Source organism: Caenorhabditis briggsae (genome assembly GCF_000004555.2).
Source record: "Caenorhabditis briggsae complete genome, chrX, whole genome shotgun sequence".
NCBI lineage: Eukaryota > Metazoa > Nematoda > Chromadorea > Rhabditida > Rhabditidae > Caenorhabditis > Caenorhabditis briggsae.
The window spans coordinates 1,475,641-1,496,240 of NC_013491.2; the positions used below are offsets into that span (position 1 = coordinate 1,475,641).

Consider the following 20,600-nt stretch of genomic DNA (forward strand, 5'->3'; position numbering starts at 1 on the left):
AACAGACACGCATCCATGGGATTAGAAAAAGTTTGATGGGACCCGAAAGCCCATCACAATCTGATGCGCTTCTGGTATTATCTGCGCATTTGATCGTCGAGTTTTTCGAGGCAATCTTCTTATTTCCAATGCCAATCCCGCTCTCAAAACACACCCTTTCTCAAGTACCCGCTCTCTTTTACGCCTAAGCGTTCCTCTAATCCAACTTGTCAGATTGAAATGTGATCCTTTTTTTTTGTGTCCTCCTACCCAAACGAATCCCATATTCATTCTCAATTCAATACCGTTCACTTTCATTTCAATTCTCACTCTGCCTTGGCATCTCGACTGTTCGTCTAGGCTTCACCGCAGGTGGTCCAGCTGGCATATTTATTCCGCCTCTCTTTATTGGACATATTTCGTTTTGTGTGGTGAGACAGAATGAAGGAAGTGTGCTGAACAGCCGTTGAACACTTAATGACTGTTTTCAATACGTAATTTACTTGTCAGTTGGGGTTTAGGGTATTCTAGTTGAAGAGGGGGAACTGTAGGGATAGGCGAGCTTCTTCAGATACTAGTCTTATTCTGATAAATAGAGAATCTATGAGGCATACCTTGAGATAGGCTTCTCACTTGGACACCTGACCGCTAGCTTCTTAGCTTTAGGAAGTACGGTTTTTCCATTTTAGAAGTACGGTTTTCCCAACGGAAGATGAAGATTGATATTTTAGCTTTTTCTCATTCCATTTTTCATAACATTTCAGATTTTTCCAGTGATCATATTTTCATTCATTTTTCTCCATCTCATTTGTTGTTCTGCTTTGCATTTCATAGACACTCATCTCATCTCATTTCATGGACCCATCAGCTGCCCATCGTATCTTCCGCCCCCCCCCCTTTTATTGAAACCGCCACAAAACCATAAAAGTTGTGGTGTTATTCATGAGACCCATTTGGTATTCATGGGATTCCTAGACGGGGCTCATCCTGATGATCACTCCGCTTTGAAAGTTTCTTTTAACAGCTCTAGCTTTTTCTATTTGTTAGAAGGTTTGTTTCATGATAGTTTACTCACTCCTAATCATCACCCTAACCTTATTTTCCTAGCGCCTTATCACGTTTTTCCTAGCGTTTCGGTGTCTTCAAGAAACCAACAAACCTTGAAATCAAAGCGTATGGTTCATTAAACCGGTGAGAATAGACAGGGTCAACAATTCAGATTATTTTTGCCTGGAAAATGAGAGGGTGGTTTTTATTTTCTTGATTCCTCCTGAAAAGTAACCATACAAAAAGTGCGAGGTGTACAAAAAGTGCGTGGATCGTTCATGCCTATAATAATTTCAAACAAAATAATGGGATCTCGTTGTGTAATTATCCTATTAGAGACTATCCCAGCGGAAAAAGTTGTATACTGCTATTCCTCAAAAAAAATCTTTCTCTCTCTCTTTTTCTTCTATTTTCCTAATATTTGTCATACCTGTGGGGATTGAAGTTGAAGAAGCATAGGGGTCACAGTGTTTGGTTTGCCATTGCTATTTCTTTTTTGCCAACCTCAAGTCATCAAAACTTTTTTATGGATTTTGAAAAAAAAGTCTGAAAACTTCCATGTTTTTTTCGCATTTTTTCTAGATTCTTTCCAAAGTTCCATATCAAATTTCTCATTAATTTTTTTTGCTCCAAGCAAACAATTTTTTAGAGGAATTGAAATTAATAACTACCGCACGGCGGACAGACAAATCTTCTACGCAAATATTTTCAAAATTCTTTTATAAATGTTTTGATTATTCTCAAAAGTTTCCAGCTAGTCAGAGAAAAACAAAATAAACATCTCCCAAACAACGTCATACATGACATCTCAATTCTACAGTAAGATGTCATTTTATTTTCATATAGCAAAGACAAACAAAAAAAGTTTCTCTATATCGAAAAAGAAAGTTCTCAATTTCACTTCATGGAGCATCTTGTGAATGAAAACGCCCCAGAAAAGAAGGTCAAACTTTTTTTTTGTTCTTCATCGAATGTTTGCTGAGCAAACTGGCAGCTTCTTCTAATTCCACCATAAACATAAGTCAACTGTTCATGTTAGAGAGAAAAAATGGCTTTGCAGTTAGTTGCCAATTCGAAAACTTTCACGGCACTACTACTATCGCTACAAATCAAAAATGGAAGAGTATTTCAGAATCCTCTGACTCATATTTCGTCCCGTTTTTCGACATCTTGCCTTACAAATACAATTTCATCAGTTCTGTATACTCCCTATACAGAATATACTAGCTTGTTTCTGGCGTTTCTGGATAATAAGGAGAAACAATTTTTCTTTTTTCTTTATACCTGTTTGAAAGAAATACTGTGAATAGTTTTGTCATCAATCACTTTCCGCAAGTTCGATTCGCAACACTATACTGTGTTACTATTCCTATCTCTTTTCCTACAACACCTCCTTTTGACACTTTCGCTTGTTTTCACACCTAGTCTTATCCTTTCATGGGGCAAAAGGGAATCGGGCTAAATTTAGAAACAATTGTGAAACTTCAGAACCAATAGTTATGATGGAAAAAAAACGTATTTCCTATTATTTAAAATTTTCAAGACTCTCTGAAAAGTTTAAAATTCAAAATATTTTGAAATTCTTGTAAAAGAAAATTTTTTTGAGACAGCAAATTTTTGAATATGAAATTTGAGGTTTTCTGATTTTTTTAAAGTACTACAAGAAAAAAAAGTTACCCCCCCCCCCATTTTTCGTTAATGATTTGTTTGGAAATTTTAGGGTAATTGGGATGCAAAATCAGCATTTCGGGATCCCTTGAAACCTGAAAAATTCAAATTTTGTACCCTCCAAATTATTTGCTATATATTTTTTATTTCTTATTATAACACTGTATCGTTCCGCTATTATTTCATTTTACGACCCTTTTTTCAAAACCACCACCTCTTTGTCTTTTTTCCATATTTGTCAATTTCTAATTCCAGATTCTCCAATGAGTGAGAAGAAGTCTCCATTTCTTTCGCTATTCCGCCGAAAGAAGCAACGAGTCACTGAGGATGTGCCCCAGTCTGGAGTGGTCCTGTCGCCAGCCAAGAAAAATGTGAGTTTTATGACGCTTATCCACGAGCCCTCTTCTCGTTTTTCTTATTCCGGAAAAAGAAACATGAAACATGACAATAGCGTGTGACTTCTTCTTGTCACGCCAAACACCAGCCAATTCACAACAAGGATACCCGGGGCGGGCCTGCTGATATGTCCCCCTGGGATGTGCGCTCCTGAAAAACATAGAGGTTTTTAACAAGTGCTCCGCTTCTTTTTTCACTCTCCCACGGATCTCTGTGCCGCTTTACACCACTCGTTGCCAATTTTTCTTTTATCTTTCACGCACTATGAACTCCAAGTTTCTAAGGAGTAGTTTTTTTTTCTTGCCTTGTCTTTTTTCTAGATCTTTTTTGTCCTCTTATTGCTCATCACTCCCCACTTCTCAAGTAGTGAGTCCTTAAGCTCAGTGTAAACAACCCAAATCTGCACTTTAAGAATTTTTAAATGATTTCTCCCGTTTCAGGACAAAGAAAAAACTGGAAAGGAAAACAAAGGTATTGTGAACAGCAACACGATGCCTGCTGATATGGATGGAGGCAAGAAGAACAAGAAGACTAAGGTGTCGAAGAATGGAAAAGATTTTGGGAAGGTTTGTGCATGTTGAGATAGTCTAATTTGAGAGTGAAAACGATTAAATTAACAGCAAAATGTGCAAAAAATGGGACTCATAAAAAATTGAGATAAAAAATCGGATACTGTAAACATTCCAATAGAACGATCCTAAAACTTTTTACTTCGAGCCAATTTATGTCGCTTTCTGTGAAAGATATCGAAAAGTGGTCAATTAACAAAACATTTTGTCAGTGAACCACACTTTCTTATATCTTACACGGGGAAGAGATACATAAGCTTTAAGTTACGGTTTGGGGTTTGGGCGGAATCCTATTAAAGTGTTGACAATAGTTCGAATGTTAACTCGTAGGCAATTCTCCCAATTTTTGAGATCACAGTTGAATAAAAAATCTTACCGAATTTTCAGACGCTTTCAGTTTAACTATACTGAGTCATTACTCTTTAAAGCCGAGGGACGTTTGAAAAAAAAATCGTTTTTTAAATTTTAAATCATTGAAAATACCTGATTTCTCAAGGTCCCAAAAATCTGAAATAATTTCAGTCCTTCTCCATGGACGTTCTCTTGGAAGACGAAGCAGCTGCACTTGTCGAGGCTCTCGAGACATTTGGTGATGAGAAACCAACAGTTGCCAGAAGCATTCCGAAGCATGCGAGAGTCGTCAAAAAAGAGGACAACTCAATGAAGAACTGCATTTTTGAGAAAGAGGTAAAATTTTCAGAAAAACATTTCAGCGATTCGAAAAAACTTCAAAAAAGACTTAGTAAACTCAAAAAAAGGGTTTATCACATTTCGTATTTTTGAAATTTCAAAAACCTTCGCTTCAGGTTTACGACACAATGCTGAGCGACTCGTTGCGAGTTTGCGAGATGCTCCAATCCCATTTGGATGATTGCATCGTTTCTGTCAGAGCTAAAAGTCCAGAGCCCACCTCGTCGTACTCATTGGATGGGCGTGATTCAGGACGTGGAGCATCATCACCATCATCTACCATGTCGTCTACTACTAGCCCAGGACTCAGAAGAATCGCTAAAGAGACTCATATGTAGAATACATGACAATTTGCATTGACAACTCAAATCGCATTCCACTTTTCAAAAAAAAAAACCAAAACTAATGCTGTAATCTTCCTGCTATGTTTTTTTTCTTTCGTCTCATTCTTAACTAACAATACTCTTAAATCGGGTTCAGAATCCCAGCTTTGAAACATTTAGTAGCAGTTTACTTTGTCTTTAGCTCCTCTTCTTAAAAACCAAAAATGACAAAAAAAACCACAACAACATACCCTGCATTATGAAATGTATTTAGATCTACAACCCATATGTAGTACAGGTTCCCGTTCCCATTTATTACCAATTCCCCCTTCATTTTCTGTGTAATAAACTATTCCAAACGTAACAAATGATAGTTTTCTACCTTCCGGACACGGCCTATGATTCATGCACTTCTTTCCGCGCGCGTCCCAGACACACTCGAAATAATACGTCTCGGACTGACGTGTGCTTTTTGTGCCATTTGAACATCTGATCGCAATCATTACTCCCCGAGCAGGAGGAAGAAAAAAAACCGAACAGAAGAAACTAGTCACGACCCGACAAAACGGTGATTAATTTGTTTGAAAAGAGCTTTTATTCCTCAAGTGATTCGCAAGGAACTAGGAAGCACAAAGTACAGTGTTGTTTCAAGAAGAAACTGGTATTATTTCACTTTTATAATGACGTGGTTTTAAAACCAAACTGAAGACAAAAAATGAATCCGATCCCCTGATTTGCTCTGATCTTTGAAACATTCCTAACAATCACGTCCCCTTAGAAAAATGCGCATTTTGTTTGACAATGTTTTTGAACACAAACAGTGATAGGATGTACTCGGGACAACAATGAGCGGTAAAAATGAAGGATAAGAACAGAAGAGCGAAAAATGGAATTCCTCGGTTTTTTGTTGTTTTAAACAATACAAAAACAGGTTTAGGGAAAGTGGATTGTGAAATATTTAAAAAATTTACGATCAGCTTTTTCTGACCAAAAAAGTTGTTGGACATTTTCCGGCTAGAAATTTCGAAATGTGTTTTCTCAAGTGTTTTCAGATATTTGAAATCATTCAAAATTCAAAAAACATCTGATATTACGAAATTCAGTATTGTCATGAAACAAATACGGTAACTTCTGTGATAGAAGTCCAACCGATACGTGGACTTGGAGCTAAATTATCTCACATCAGTTGACATGAAATATGTTGGAAATTGGCGAACTGATAAAATGTTGCTGATATTGTGATAAACATTTTATCAATTGGCCGCTTTTTGAGATCTTTCAAATGAACCTAGGTCATTGAGCTCAAAGGGCACTTATGGGGTTGTCTTCTATTGGATAATTTACTGTAGAGCAATCATATTTCAAAAAATGAAAATTCGGCTGAAATGTGAATGAAGTAAATCTTGTTAAATTAGTAGTTTTTTTCCAATAATTATCTGCTGAAACGCTTATCTGCTCAATGTTTGCCTTTATAGAATAATTGACCGTTACAAAAAAGGGTTTTTAACATGTAATTTCTGAAACTTTTAGTCTAAACAGATAACAGATTTCAGAGAAATTTAAAAAACGATGTTATTGAGCTGGATTATGTTTACTACTTACTGTGTTCTCCTCTTTCCAATCCTATTTCATGAAATTATCAAAATTAGGAACGAAAAATCACATTTCGAAAAACTTCCTGTTCCTGTTGCGTCGTCTTTCCTTCCGTGCCCTGGTTCATTGAGCTCCCCAACGCTTTGAGCATATTTGGCGCGGCTTCCGATTCTTCTTCCCATAGTTTTTCTTCCCCCAATCAGTTTTAGTGCCCCCCAGAAGCGAACCGAAAAATCGAAAAACAAACGACACACACACAGGTGCCGAACAATGCTTCCTCCTCAAGGCATAGCGCCAATTAAAAACAGGCGGGCGCCGTCTCGAAATAGTGTGACACCAGGTGGAGGATCCTGGGTCATGTTGCTCACTCTCCGCGCGGCAGACACGCGTTGAGCTGTTTGCCTGTAGCAGCCACACCAGCAGCTCCGGTGGCTTGACCGTAGCGCGGAGGGGAGCGATGGGGCGGTACACGGAGCCGGTTTCGTGTTCTGAAGAAGGAGGGCAGGGCATGTGCCTACTTGAAGCCCCGTGTTCGGCCACCTCCACCCCATCAGTCATATATATCGTCTTAGTGTGGGGTCCATATCCCATTCACGTTTTAGTTTTCCAATTGTTTTTTTTCTTTTTTACTCAAGTGGCGTGAAATTCTATTCAGTGTTTCTTCTCAAATGTTTCCTTTTTTCAGAAAAATGCGTTGGTGTACTATAAGGCACCTCTTCAGTGTGAGTTATTTATCACATCTTGCTGTCCTATTATTCATTCTCTAAATTTTTAGATATCCACAGTAATCCTTCTAGTCCGAGCAGGATTAGAATGTGATCCAACTTCCAACATCAAAAAGCCAGATCCAGGAAATCCTGAATCCTATTTATACTGCAATTTGGAAGGGTAAGAGTTTTCGAAAATTTTCAAATTCTGAAATTTTGATTTTCAGATCTTTCTCTAAACGAAAATGCGCTAGTGGTAAAATATTCAATAGTGAAACAGGAGAATGCGACTCGTTAATGCAAGCGGACGATCCGATAGATGATATTTTCTCTCAGCCGTTTTTCCAAGCCCCAGGCGAGACCTTGATATATAGACATTGTTTTTTATTATTGAAATTTTAGATGACTTGTGTGGAGAGGGAATCCCATTAACAATTCTGTCTGCACCGGTTACCTGCAATCCTTCCATCAGCAGCTGTCCAGATGGTTTGTTTATCACTATGGCTTGGTATTCTTATCCCCATGCTCATTTCAGGATACAGTTGTCAATTTTACGAGCGCACCGGCTCTTCCTACTGTTGTCAGAACCCAACTCCAATCGCCAAAAGTTCCCATGACAAGATTAATTGCGGCGAAGGACGCGTTACATACATCGAGGTAAGAAATTTGTCCATTCTGATGCCCCGTGTTTGCACAGTTTTCATAAACTTTCTGGGTGGTCAGAAGTCTTAAGAAGCCGGAATTAAAAACTAAAGGAAAACACAGTGACCTCAGCGAATAGAGAAGAATGATTCTTTGTTCCAAAAAAAAAACACACTAGCCACCCGTACACCCAAAAGGCCAAATATTTGTCTACTTTGTTTTTTTCCTGTTACAGATGGCTACTGGAAAACCACGTTCTTGTGTTCTCGACAGTGATAACTCGTGTCCAACTGGATTTGGATGCACATTGGTTGCCGGGACCACCACAAGATGCTGCGCTAAAGATATGGGATGTGCTATCAACTCGGCTCCTCAACTAAGAGGAAGTAACCCAATTGAATGCTCGCCAACTGATGGAAGTTCTTGTAAAGCAGGATACGTTTGTAGCAAGAGCCAATACTTGAACAAATTCATTTGCTGCTCAAATCCGGATGGTGAAATTATGGGTGAGTAATACGATATCCCTGTTTTGCGCGAAATCTTTTTTGAAAAAAAAGACGCTTGTCTTGTCGAAGAGCCGAAGAACGAAAATCACTGCAGCCAACAAAAGAGATTGTATCCTCTTCTATTCTCTAAAAGTTCCCCTTTTTAGGATCATGTCCTGGAGGTGAAACGCCACTTGAAAACATCCAATGTTCTGCCACCAAGCCATGCCCCAACGGATTTTCTTGCAATGACAAAAAATGCTGCCCATACGCTAGCGTCTGTCCAGCAGGTGCTCCATTGAACAACGGGCCAATGAAATGCTCCGAGAATGCACCATGCCCAGAGGGCCACTCTTGTATCAGTAACGCTGGAATTCAATACTGCTGCCCTGCCAAAGAGAAAGTTTGCTCCCTTCCAAGAAACGGTGGTGTTCAATGTGCATCGACAATGAAATCCTCAACACGTTACTACTTCGATATCGCTACTGCCACATGCCGTTCTTTCAAATTCACCCAATGCGGAGGAAATGCCAATAACTTTGGATCACTTGAAGAGTGCGAGGGATTCTGTGTTGACACTCAGTGCCCCAACGGTCAAGCGCATCGAGTTGGCGCAGTGAATGCGAACTGTGCGCTTGCACAAGCGGACACTTGCCCAAATCAGCACTTTTGCCAACTTCCGCTATTTGGACCGAGCCCTATTTGCTGCCCAACACCGGAATTGACGTGCAACGAAATGGTGTCCGCGGGGACTCCGTGCTTTGGGAGAGGATTGACTATTCAAAGATATTACTTCAATCCTTCTACTCAGTGAGTTTTAGTTGCTGAAAAATGTTGAAAAACTGAAGTTGTCATCATTCAAAAAAAAAGTAAGACTTTGAAATATTCAGAAAATGCCAACCATTCCACTACTACGGATGTAACGGAAACGGAAACAATTTCGAGACCATTGACCAATGCCAGAATTTCTGCCTTCACAGTGCTGATAATGGTAAGCAACGTATCTAAGTCATATTAAAACTAAAAAATATATAATTCTCAGCTTGCGACGGTCTTGTTCCTCTTAAAAACCCAAACAGTGAGCTCCAAAGATGCAGTGAAGAAGACCCATGTCCTGCTGGATACGAATGCAACGATTCCGCTTTCTGTTGTCCTACTTCTGAAAACGCCTGTAACGCAAATATGTCAAGAGGAAACGGAGCAAGGGATCCACTCAACGAAGCATGTGGTTTTATGATAAGTCGAAGAAGAAGTGCTCCCAATTTGTGTATAATGGTTTGTCAGAAAAATCAGAAAGAGAACTGTAATCTGAAAATCAAAAATTTTAGGATGTGGCGGTACTGCTAACAGATTCACCAACAAAATTGCTTGCACCGAGTCTTGCGTCCAATCCAGTGCTTTCGGTCTCTGCCCACGCGGAATGAATCCGTTCACAGAAGAAGGAGAGATCACTCCTAAAACTTGCACATTGAATGTTAGAGCCACTTGTCCTAGTGGAGCATCTTGTGTTAAGTCTTCCACAAATCAGCCAATCTGCTGTAAAGCGGTAACTGCTTGTCCAAACAACCGTATTCCATATAACATCCCTGGAACCAATTCAGTCGTTGCCTGTAGCATCGAACGAGACGATTGTCCAGAAGACTTCCAATGCCTCGAATCTGCAACCGCTCCAGGATTCCACATGTGCTGCTCAGGACCACTTCCTTCTTCCCAACGACCAGTCCGCCCGCTACCACCACCACCAGCTCATAAAACGAGAAGACCTTTCGAGCCAGACAGTTTTGCTGAGCTTCTCTCCAATATTTCTCCATGCCCACCACAACTCCTCAGCAGTGGACAATCCTGCACAGTCAACCAGATTGGCGACTGCCCAAAAAACCATATATGCTTCAGAGATGTCGGATTCAAGCAAGGATCGTGCTGCAGAACCACTCCACCGAAGTGTAGTCAAAAGGGTTACGTTCCAATTTTCCTCGACAAAACTCAAGTTCAAGTTTGCCAAGTGGATATTGACGGATGTCCAGAAGATTCCAAATGTATGACATCGAGTGTGGCGAAACTCGCCATCTGCTGCCAAAAATATCAGCCACCAAGCCCGAACAACCGTCCAACGAACAACAATAACCGTGGAGTCAATCAAGGATCAGCCACAAACAACAACCACAACAACAACAAAGAAGCAATGTGTGCAAACGGCGAGACACCGTTCCGTGGTCTAGACAACAAATTCCAAGAGTGCAACTTTGTGCACAACACTTGCCCATCGGGATACCAATGCGAGTTTTCTTCTACAGGTCAAGCTGTCTGCTGCACGAACAGCAATGTGATCAGATGTCCAGCAGGTTCTTCGGTGTTTGAGTACGGAGGAAGACCATTGGCGTGCCCAGCTGGAAGCAACAAGTGTCCACAGGGATATAGCTGTATGCCATCCACAAATCCTCAACACCATCTCTGCTGCTCTTCTGGTACTGGAATGGGAATGTCTCAACCTCAATGCCTTCGTGGTGTTGCCTACGTGAATCCTGCCACCAATCAAAGACAATTCTGTTCTCCAATGCGTGCTGACTGTCCAGCTGGCTACACTTGCTTCGAATCTGACCAATCTTCTCAATTCATCTGCTGCACCCATGGAGATCTCAGCGACAGATTTCAAGGATTCTGTCCACCCCGCCAGATTCCATATATCTCAAGAGACGGATTCCCTCCAACTTGTCACATGCAACTCTCTCCATGCCCAACTACAGCACCATATGTATGTATCTATTCTCCAGAAAAGCAAGACTCTTACTGTTGCGCTCCAATTGACACCGCAGTTCATGTTGTGAACCCTGATAGAGGCTACGCATCGCCAGCAAAAAATGTGGACCTTCTCGAAACCCCAGAACAACCATCCTCGAATTTTCCAGGAATGACACAAACATTCCTTGGAGGACCAATTGCACCAGGAATGGGACCTGTGGCCATGCCAGATCCAATTCCAGGAGTTGATAACGCCAGAATCTTGCCACCAGCACTAGCTCAAGCCGAGATGGAGAAAAAGATTCGTGAGCAATTCGCAAATAAACAGAATCAAAACTCGGAGAACAATTTTGGAAACTTTGACAACAACAATGGAAATCATAATGGAGAGAATAATAATTTTGGAAACAATGGAAATAACAACTTCAACTTGGGATCCGGTGTTGCCTTTAACAACCAGGCATCTCAAAGTGGATGTCCTCTTGGATCGCGCCCACTGATCGGATTCAACCAACAAATCACCGAATGCTCCCAGCAACCATGTCCAGACGGTTTCTCATGTGTCTTTGCTGAAAAGGACAACAGGTTCCAGTGTTGCTCATCAGTTTCTATCATGCTAGCTGTTAACAAGCCTGTTAACAAACAAACAACACCATCTCCCAATGGTCAAATTGAGTGTCCGCCAGGATTCTTCAATATGGATGGAAAGTGTCTTAAGATCCTCTTTGCTGGACAAAAGGGTTGTATCTCGGATGAGCAATGTAGTGCTCGTGAAGCAAACTCCACATGTGACAACGGTTACTGTATCTGCCCAACTAGCAAACCACTGGTCCATGGAGGAAAGTGTATCGCCTCGTGTCCAGAGGGATTCGCAAATATTGCTGGAAGATGTTATGACCCTACGACAGTTATCTTCATGGACTCTGTAGATGAGAGAAAGAATGGAACGATAGGTGGCTATTGCTTGGAGACCCTAATTGAGGAAAAACGATGCCTAGTGCAGAACAGTTACTGCTCAGAGAAGACAGTGACCTGTACTTGCCAGCTGGGTTACGAGTTGGAGATGAATTTCGAGGATAAGGATGACAAGGGAATGTGCAAGAAGAATAGTGACTCCAAATACCATGACTTGAAGGCAACGACAGCTTCTCCATTTGACGATGAGCTGTATTTCATTGATATCAGTGAGTTTTGAAATACCAAGAAATGAATGTAATCCCCTTGTTTTCAGGCTCAATGAATCACGAGAGCCCACTGAACGACACTGGTGTAGAGAATGAGGACCTGAACAAGTACCTGTTCCAGTCCGACGAGATGATTCCAGTTTTCGCTTAATTTTCCATTATTTATGTATATTTTCGGTTCGACACCAATTACGACGGGAAAACAACGACAAAGTTTTGTCATTTTTTAATTTATAATTTCAAATATATTTATTTATTTTTGCATTAATATTATTTCGAAATTAATATTTTATTTTCATTTGTGACTTTAATTTGTTGATCTTCAGAATAAATGTGGTCAGAATTCATTCAAAAGACTTTTCCAACCAAAACACATTTTCCTTGATACCAGATTTTTCCACGCTTTTTTCTCATGCAGTTTCCAGGAACACGTGCAAATAGCTTGAGATTTATGAAAAGTTCAAACAACTAAAACTTCCCAGAATAAACCTGTCCCAATTGTTCTCCAATAAGGATTATGACTCCTTTGTAATCCACTAAACAAGATAAGAAAAGGGCGAAAAAAACAAATTTGGAAACTGAATAGAAGGATTAGATTAGCCACAGACCGAACAAATTCCAAAGGCTTCTCTCTACGTAACAGTGAAACGTAGAGATAGACCTATCAGGCCGTAGGCAAGCCTTTTCTGGCTCCGATTGGAACATCGGAAACGTGCAGTTTGCAGATTACCAAACTTTCAAACTCCGACGATTGTTTTAAAGTCTAAAATTCGAAAAAAAAACTCCTTCCTCATATTTTTTGACTTACCAAGAGTTCAAACCGCTAGTTCCGATAATACATTTCCCCGTTTTTTTTCCAGATTAAGACTCATCTTTAATCCATTTTACAAAATGAGAGTAGAGAGCGAACAACTCGAATTCAAAAACTGAAACAAAGGATTAACCAGGAAACATTGTTCGTCCCGCAGGTTTCAAGAATTTCAATGGCTTCATCCTACGTAGAACATTTGTAAGATTTGGAATCAAATTCTTCTAAAAATGGAAACTCTGAAAATACATGCAACTAAAAGTATTAGGATCCAGTATCTCAAAATCTCATATTGTATTTTAATATGCGTTTTGAATCTCTGTGAAATAATCCGAAGTGTTTAAACGAGAAGCTCTGAAGAAGCGCTGAAAATCAGTTTCTGTTTTTTTATTATTATTTTAGAATCTTTAAGGACTTTCAATATTTCGCAATCTTGGATATCTTTTGAATCTGTAGCCCTGAGAAAATCACGAACTGAAAATAACTATTCATGACAACCTGTTTCAGAAACTTCCCTAGTCATTTCCCACGTAAAGGTGGTACGTGCAGACCATTTCAAAGTCCAAACGAGTAGAAAAAGTTTTCAAAATAGCCACCTTTTTCCGGTTAAAAAAGGTTTATGAAACCGGAAAACAAAAAGCGCCTAAAACGGAAATTAACACTGAAAAGATTGAATATCTCGAAATAGAACATTTTTGCAAAATTGATTTGTAGTCTGTATACGTCATTGGACACATTGAGTCGAATTCAAAAAGAGCTATAGATCTTAAAAAATGTCTCACTTTTGACTCTGAAGCTTTTTTTCGAAGCTGATGTTCTGTATAAAACATCAATTTTTGATAAATGTAACTTCTGGATAACAATTGTTTTATTAAATTCGGCAGCAGGTTAAATATTCAGGTAGCGATACAAAGGAGATGATGCTAATTAGAGGTAAAATTTAATTGGGGAAGGTTAATGGGGAGGTAACATTTAAAGGAGAAAGTTAAATCAAACAAAAAAAATTGTGTGAAAATATGAATAAAAAGCGAATATTCAAATTTTCAATTGAGAAGATCCTCGGGTCCTTGTTGAACTATGTCCCTCATATAAGCTTGGACGGTATCCCAAACCTTTTGTGCAGCTTGTGCTTGCTCTTTGGTGAGGTCTGGCTGAAAGTTGTCCGGTAAAGAATGAAAATAATTTATTAGATCAGAACTTACACATAGTGGATCGATGAGGCGGTAGACGCCTGGGCCATAAAAGTGAACGTTCTCCTGAAAAAAATTCACGTTGTTCGAGAAATGGAATCGGTCAAAAAGACAGCTTTCAACTGTGCCTATTCACTTACCCATAGGTCTTCTTTTTCCGGATCGCTGCCATTGTGGCCATAGTAATCATTCTCGAATGGTGGCTGGAACTAAAAAAAATGATATGATTTATCTTAGAACGAGGTTCTGATCTAATTTCAATTTAATTGAAAACGAAATTATACTACTAACCTCAAGCATTGGTGGATCGTTGTCAGTTTCGGGTGGAGCAGCGAAAGCAACTTGTGGAGTTTGAGGAGGACCCGCAGCAGGCTGAATTGGAGCAGAGCTAGGGATCAGTCCGGCTGGAATGGAGATTGGAATGCCTTGCTGATCTGGCTGAGTAGGTGGGACTGGGGATGCCACTGCTTGGAGTGGAATCGCTGGTGCAGACAGTGCAGCCATAGCATTGCTTGCTGGAGTATTCAAAGGGCCGCGAGGAGCTGGGAGAGCAGCTGGCACAGAAAGTGGTGCTGATGATGCAGCTGGAACTCCGAGTTGCTGTACTGGAATCACTGGTGGACCGACCACTGATGGGATAGTGTTTTGATTGCTAGCAGCTAGTGGAATAGCTTGTGTTCCAGGCGTCTTTTGTGTTGCATGCTGCGTAGTAACTGGAGCAATCGTTGCCGGGAGTACTGGTGCTGCTGGAATACGAGCTCTAGGTCTCGCTGGAATGGCTGCAGTGGACGATGGAAGAATCCGAATCCGACGAACCGAAGGTAGAAGGACAAGCTTAACGTCGAAACGACCCAACTGGGGTGTACCATAGATATATGGCGTGTACCATGCGGAAAGATTCAAACGGTAAGACCGTCGAACAATCACAAAACTTCCAGGGGTGTAAGCTTGTGTTCCAGGCGTCTTTTGTGTTGCATGCTGCGTAGCAACTGGAGCAATCGTTGCCGGGAGTACTGGTGCTGCTGGAATACGAGCTCCAGGTCTCGCTGGAATGGCTGCAGTGGACGATGGAAGAATCCGAATCCGACGAACCGAAGGTAGAAGGACAAGCTTAACGTCGAAACGACCCAACTGGGGTGTACCATAGATATATGGCGTGTACCATGCGGAAAGATTCAAACGGTAAGACCGTCGAACAATCACAAAACTTCCAGGGGTGTAACGTGGCATTTGGTGGAGTAGACCGATTTGAAAAATAGTTGAGACAATGCTCGAAAACTTTCAGAATGAATGAGCTGAAGCTAGAACTCCACGAAAAGGCTCCACCCCCAATTAGCCTACGTGAGAGCCTTTGTAGTATATCTCTTTTCGATCCCTTTCTCTGACTCCCTTTATCAGAGATTAAAAATACAATGTGAGTCGTTGCAGAGTTTCTGTGTGTGTGTGTTCTTTGGCATGGTGCCGCGGGTGTGGGAAAACTATATGTGGGAGATTCATGTTGTTGAACTTATAAGAATTCTACACAGATTTCAAAATAGCAGAAGAAGTGGTTGTCAAGAAGCTAATATCAAAACTGTTAAGAATTCTAGCAACGAACTTCCGAAAATTTGAGGATTGATTTTGATATCATTAGCATGCCAAAGAGTACAAAAAACAAAACATGTTATCATGCCATGTAAATCGTGAACATGCAATTTTCATCAGAAATTATGTCACCGAAAATTGTTTCTCACTTCTCAAAAAACCATCAGTGTCTTTCGCATTTTCCCTATCTTCGGAATATTTTTTTCGAAGTTTATCGGCGATGCACACTGTTTTGTTCTTTGCGCATTTCTGGAAATTTTGAAATGACTTTGATATCTCTAACAAACCGAACTATTAAAAACCAAATGAAACTCGTGGAAATCATGTAAATCATTTACCTGACAAACTTTTTGTCTCTGATCAGTTAGTGATTGGAAGATAACTTGAACTTCATTGTCATCAATGTTCTTCATAAGGGAACTTTGTATTTTGGACATTTTCCAGAGCAAAAAAACTTGAAAATATAAATGAAGCTTTGTATCAAGAAGAATACTGAACGAATGAGGTGTGGCTCTGTATTTTGGACCTTTTATAGTTGAAAATGGCCACGCCCAGGCAGGTGGAGACAATTACACTAGCATGTTATCGTGGTCCCACCCAAATCTGCAAGCAATTAGTAAAAGCGGAAGTGTTCGATTGAGTAATGACATGTGGATTAGAGACAAGAATCTTTCAACCGCTTTTGTGACGGAACATTGCTCATTAGCATCGTCATCCATACTGTCGGAAGATCAAGACGCTAATTAGCTCCTAAACGGTGCATTGTTGACGGCATATGCCACTCACCTGCCTGGGATTAACTTTAGCGGTATCCTTTCCATCAAGTTGTATGCCGGATATAATTGGAGAACCGTAACACAAAAGCACAAATGTTGCAGTTAGAAGAGAAAAAGGAAAACAGGCGGGACACTAAAACTGGATTGTCACGTTCGTTGATCTAGTTTCAGAAAGATTTCTAGATTTTCAGATATCAACTCATCGATCTAAACTTTTGAAATGTGCAAATAACATGTCATATTCAATGGGAATCTATGAAAATGTAAAAAGTTCGTATTCAGTTACAACCCTGACAAAAATTCCATTCAGCTGGACCACGTCATTTTCTCTAAACACTGTCCAGATGAATAATATCTTCTGAAAATCGGTTCGTGTTTTTGAAATTCGAAAAAATCAGCTTACTCATAACGAAACACATCCCATGATCATTATGACTCACAAGTTGCCCCTCTTGTATCGTTCCTAAGCTGTTATGATTGGTCGTGTGCTGTCACAAGTGAAACTGACGAGAAACGGTACCAGTGGGTCACACATTGTCTCTATTTCTCATCCGGGAGGAGATTGTTTGCTTTTCAACGCATTCAGTGCCATTATCCTTTTAGTCATCACTTGCTAATGTTTTTCTTTTGTCTCCCCGTGCATTTTCTTGTGACCGTTCTGGTGCCATTTGAATCTAATATCGACTTTCCATTTTTCTCAAAGTGGAAATATTGGAAATATATTTGTGTTGCTTGTTTCAGTCTGTGGCTCGTAGAGAGAAGAGGAGATGTTTTAATCTAAGACTAGAAGCTGCTATTAATCGTTTTTTCTCATATATTGAGTTTCAAAAATAATTTTTTTCTTATTTGAAATCAATATAACTATATCCATTAAAAGCAAAACGCTTTGCTGCACTTCTCCACGTCTTAACCAATCACTTTGGTTGTTGTCAGATATTATCGTCAAATATACTCAGTCCGTCATGTACTGACAAGTACATAGGTTAACTTCGGTGATAAAAAAAAAGAAAAAAAATCATATGTTTTCTTTGTGATGCAGCAATCAGTGATACATACTTCATAGTTTAGTATATTACATATTCCATCTTTAAGGTCGCTTCACACAGTTTCAAATGACTCACGCTGTTTTTCACGCTGGTTTCGAAATAGTGGTATGTTTTATCGCATCCAATCCCCTACTTTTTTTCTTACTCCGGCCCCGCTGTTCAATTCTTTCTGGACCGTATAGCTGTCATTTGCTTTGAAAATTATCCTCCTCAGTTTCTCTAGCGTCTCTTCCTATCTCCGGTTTTTTTGGTGATAAAAATTCATAAATTTGTTTTGTGACTTAAAGCAAAAAACATTTTTCAGCAAAATATGAAGATTTTCGGACAAACGGTGATTCGTCTTCCAAAGGAGCCCATCTCGCCACCCAAGGAATCGGATGCAACTTGGCGCGCGAAATTCTATGAACGCTCCCTCTCGCCAGAGTTCACTGAATATTCTTCGAATGGCTCGGCAACGAACAACGCTCGCTACGAGTACTCTTCTGATGATAATAACTCAGATGACGACGATGAATACGCTTCGGATTCGAACATGTCTCATTCGGACACGGACACTTCAGCTGCCAACTCTGAGTCAGAGGGAGAAGAACATGAGAAGAATTAGGTAAGATATCAAATCTAAACATATTGATAACTAGATGGTTTGATAAGAAGGAGCACGAGTCTATATCTCGTTTTCAGATCTACAATCTAATGGCATATCTCTACAATCATGTTTTCGTTGCTCGGCTTTTTTGGTGTACTTTGTTTCTTCGCTCACTCTGGTGCTTTATCATTTTCAAATTCTCCATGTCCCCATACCCTTTCTTGCGTACATTTTGTAAATGTACGGTTTTAATTGTAATGATCCCGTGTTTATTTTATGTGTATCTGATTTATTTAATGAATGCGTTTTTCCCTTTTTAATAATGTTTCAATACTTCTGAGAAATTGAGACAAAAGAAGACTCCGCGGTGATTATTATGGCTACTGTAAAAAGCCAATTGAATAGTCAATTTTCGAAAAATTACTACTTACAACGATTCGAAAATAATTGAGTTGTTCCTTTGAAATTTTTTTAGAAATAAAAAATTCGAGAGAAGAAATTTCGAAACCAAACCCCCCGAGTTTCGAAATCTTTTTTTTTTCATTTTTTTGAGAGATAGATGTGCCAGATACAGTCCATCCGGAAATAAAAAAGTCCCTCTCTCTCTTTTTGCGCGCCCTCGTTGTGCACACTTGCCACATTGCAACAGTTTAGTTGAATTTTTTTTTTGACCTACTGCGCGCCCGCTCGCATTTATTTTTTTCGATGACCGTTCGTTGCCTAAAGAGATTGGAGACATCATTCTTGTTTTTTTTTTGCACGCGTTTGTCCTTTTTTTTAACTTTCTCATAATTTTCTTTTTGTTGCAACCGTCGTAGAATTGTCTGCGTTAAACTCCAAAATTTTAACTTCGCACTTAAAGAAAAAATATTTTCTTGCAGGTAAAAAATGTATCTTTGTGGGCAAAAGTTGATCCGTAAACCGAAGACTCCCCAACCGCTACCGATTGAATCTCAAACAACGTACGAGCATCTCTTCTATCGAAGATCGTTGACTCCAGCTTTCGCACGCCCTGGCTGGATCCCAAGCCCAAACCGAGTGGAAGCGTTTATCAAGGAAACTCCTGTTGACCCACCGGCTCTTGACTCGTCTTTTGAGGATTCATCTGATTCGTCTTGCGACGATTCCTTCATCGATGAGACCGACACCGTAAAAATGGATGGGATTGAGGAATACACGGACGATGACTCCTTTGACTGTGATATTCCAATGGCTGCCGATTCTTCTGATGATGACTCTTCTGACGATGATTTTTCTGACGGTGATATTCCAATGGAGAACAGTTCTTCGAATAGCGAATCTTCTGACGACGACTCTTCTGATGATGATTTTCCAAGAAAGGTCGATTCTTCGAATAGCGAATCTTCTGACGACGACTCTTCTGATGATGATTTCCCAAGAAAGGTCGATTCTTCGAATAGCAAATCTCGTGACGATTACTGTCGTGCCAATGATCCAATGGAGGACACTGATTTAGATGACGACTATCTCTTTCTCTGGTTTTGATTCATTCGACCACGACGTTATCTAGTTATTCCAAGTAGAAACTCTAAATAAACTGAAAAGGTGAGTGTATGGGAAACAAGAGCCATATCATAAGGCAATGTTTTGAAAAAAAATTATGAAGAAAATTCTAAGGAAAGTGAATATCATTCAGCAGTACGAGTTCTTCTTTTTGAAAACTTCTTTTCGCAAAAATTCAGAAGTTCCAATTCCTTTTTTTTATTCAAAAATTACCGGAATTGCAAAATTTAATGCTGATCCGAGAGTTGTATTCAATAGCTCAAAGTTTTGAAAAAAAAATTGTATAAATGCTCAAATTTCATAAAACGGGAACATTTCTGAGAAAAATAAATTCAAATTTGTCTATTATGAGTCAAAAATAGTCGGGTTTTTTGGAGAAATGACATGCATATCATTTCTTACATGTATACTGAGTTCCTATTTCCAGACTCATCTCATCATCCCATCATCTTCAACGCCTCCCATCGCCTGTCTACTTGGTGCACCGCCGGTCCTTCCACATCACTTCTCAATTCACCCTGTTATTTCAATTTTGATCCCTCTTCTACCAATTTTCCCAATTGTCCCCTTTATATTCTAATTCTAATGCATGATTATCGGTTATCTTCAATTTTCCTAATTCCATTTTTAATTATTTCATATACATGAATTTCGTTTTAATTATTCATTGTTCAAAATTTTTAGAAATTTACAGAACCATGGTGAGATGATATCTGGTGAAAAAACCCTTTAAGCGTTCAAGCGACTACACTGTAGAGAGGTGCCTTCTCAACGGGGCGCATTTTCTGAGGACGCTCATTGCGCGCGAATTTTCTGAGGACGCTCATTGCGCGCGCGAATTTACCGCATTGCTAACGCACTCTTCCATATGTCCGGATTCACCATCTAATGAGTGGGGACACTTTTTTCTTGTCCGCTGTTTTGTTTTTTTCATAGAAACAAAAAGCGCAATTTTTTTAAACATCTTAGCTGTCGTTTCCTGAAACATTTAAACAAATTTTTCTCTCAGTTGATTTTTCGCTTGGAAATTCTTACCAAAAAATTTTTTTCCGGATGAAATATTG

General features: G+C 39.7%; 5 protein-coding genes across 5 annotated transcripts; 4 read left to right on the top strand and 1 right to left on the bottom strand.

Annotated features, from left to right (window-relative positions):
• Window positions 1-2,957: 2,957 nt before the first annotated feature.
• Window positions 2,958-4,687, top strand: CBG16265 (the record flags this gene model as incomplete). The annotated part of the gene is made up of 4 exons (XM_002643518.1): window positions 2,958-3,065; window positions 3,531-3,656; window positions 4,182-4,346; window positions 4,466-4,687. The coding sequence occupies 4 exons, from the start codon at window positions 2,958-2,960 to the stop codon at window positions 4,685-4,687; spliced, it is 621 nt and encodes a 206-aa protein (XP_002643564.1).
• Window positions 4,688-6,954: 2,267 nt separating this feature from the next.
• On the top strand, window positions 6,955-12,173 carry CBG16264 (the record flags this gene model as incomplete). The annotated part of the gene is made up of 12 exons (XM_045238813.1): window positions 6,955-6,987; window positions 7,041-7,153; window positions 7,200-7,228; window positions 7,375-7,458; window positions 7,508-7,629; window positions 7,850-8,120; window positions 8,225-8,229; window positions 8,254-8,909; window positions 8,990-9,090; window positions 9,142-9,364; window positions 9,450-12,022; window positions 12,070-12,173. 12 exons carry the CDS (start codon window positions 6,955-6,957, stop codon window positions 12,171-12,173), a joined length of 4,314 nt encoding a protein of 1,437 aa, XP_045095882.1.
• A 1,700-nt stretch (window positions 12,174-13,873) lies between these two features.
• CBG27423 lies at window positions 13,874-15,250 on the bottom strand (the record flags this gene model as incomplete). The annotated part of the gene is made up of 4 exons (XM_045238814.1): window positions 13,874-13,981; window positions 14,033-14,086; window positions 14,161-14,229; window positions 14,312-15,250. The coding sequence occupies 4 exons, from the start codon at window positions 15,248-15,250 to the stop codon at window positions 13,874-13,876; spliced, it is 1,170 nt and encodes a 389-aa protein (XP_045099790.1).
• A 2,486-nt stretch (window positions 15,251-17,736) lies between these two features.
• On the top strand, window positions 17,737-18,030 carry CBG27424 (the record flags this gene model as incomplete). The annotated part of the gene is made up of 1 exon (XM_045238815.1): window positions 17,737-18,030. One exon carries the CDS (start codon window positions 17,737-17,739, stop codon window positions 18,028-18,030), a length of 294 nt encoding a protein of 97 aa, XP_045099791.1.
• Window positions 18,031-18,900: 870 nt separating this feature from the next.
• Window positions 18,901-19,518, top strand: CBG27425 (the record flags this gene model as incomplete). Its single annotated transcript, XM_045238816.1, has 1 exon — window positions 18,901-19,518. One exon carries the CDS (start codon window positions 18,901-18,903, stop codon window positions 19,516-19,518), a length of 618 nt encoding a protein of 205 aa, XP_045099792.1.
• Between the last annotated feature and the right edge of the window lie 1,082 nt (window positions 19,519-20,600).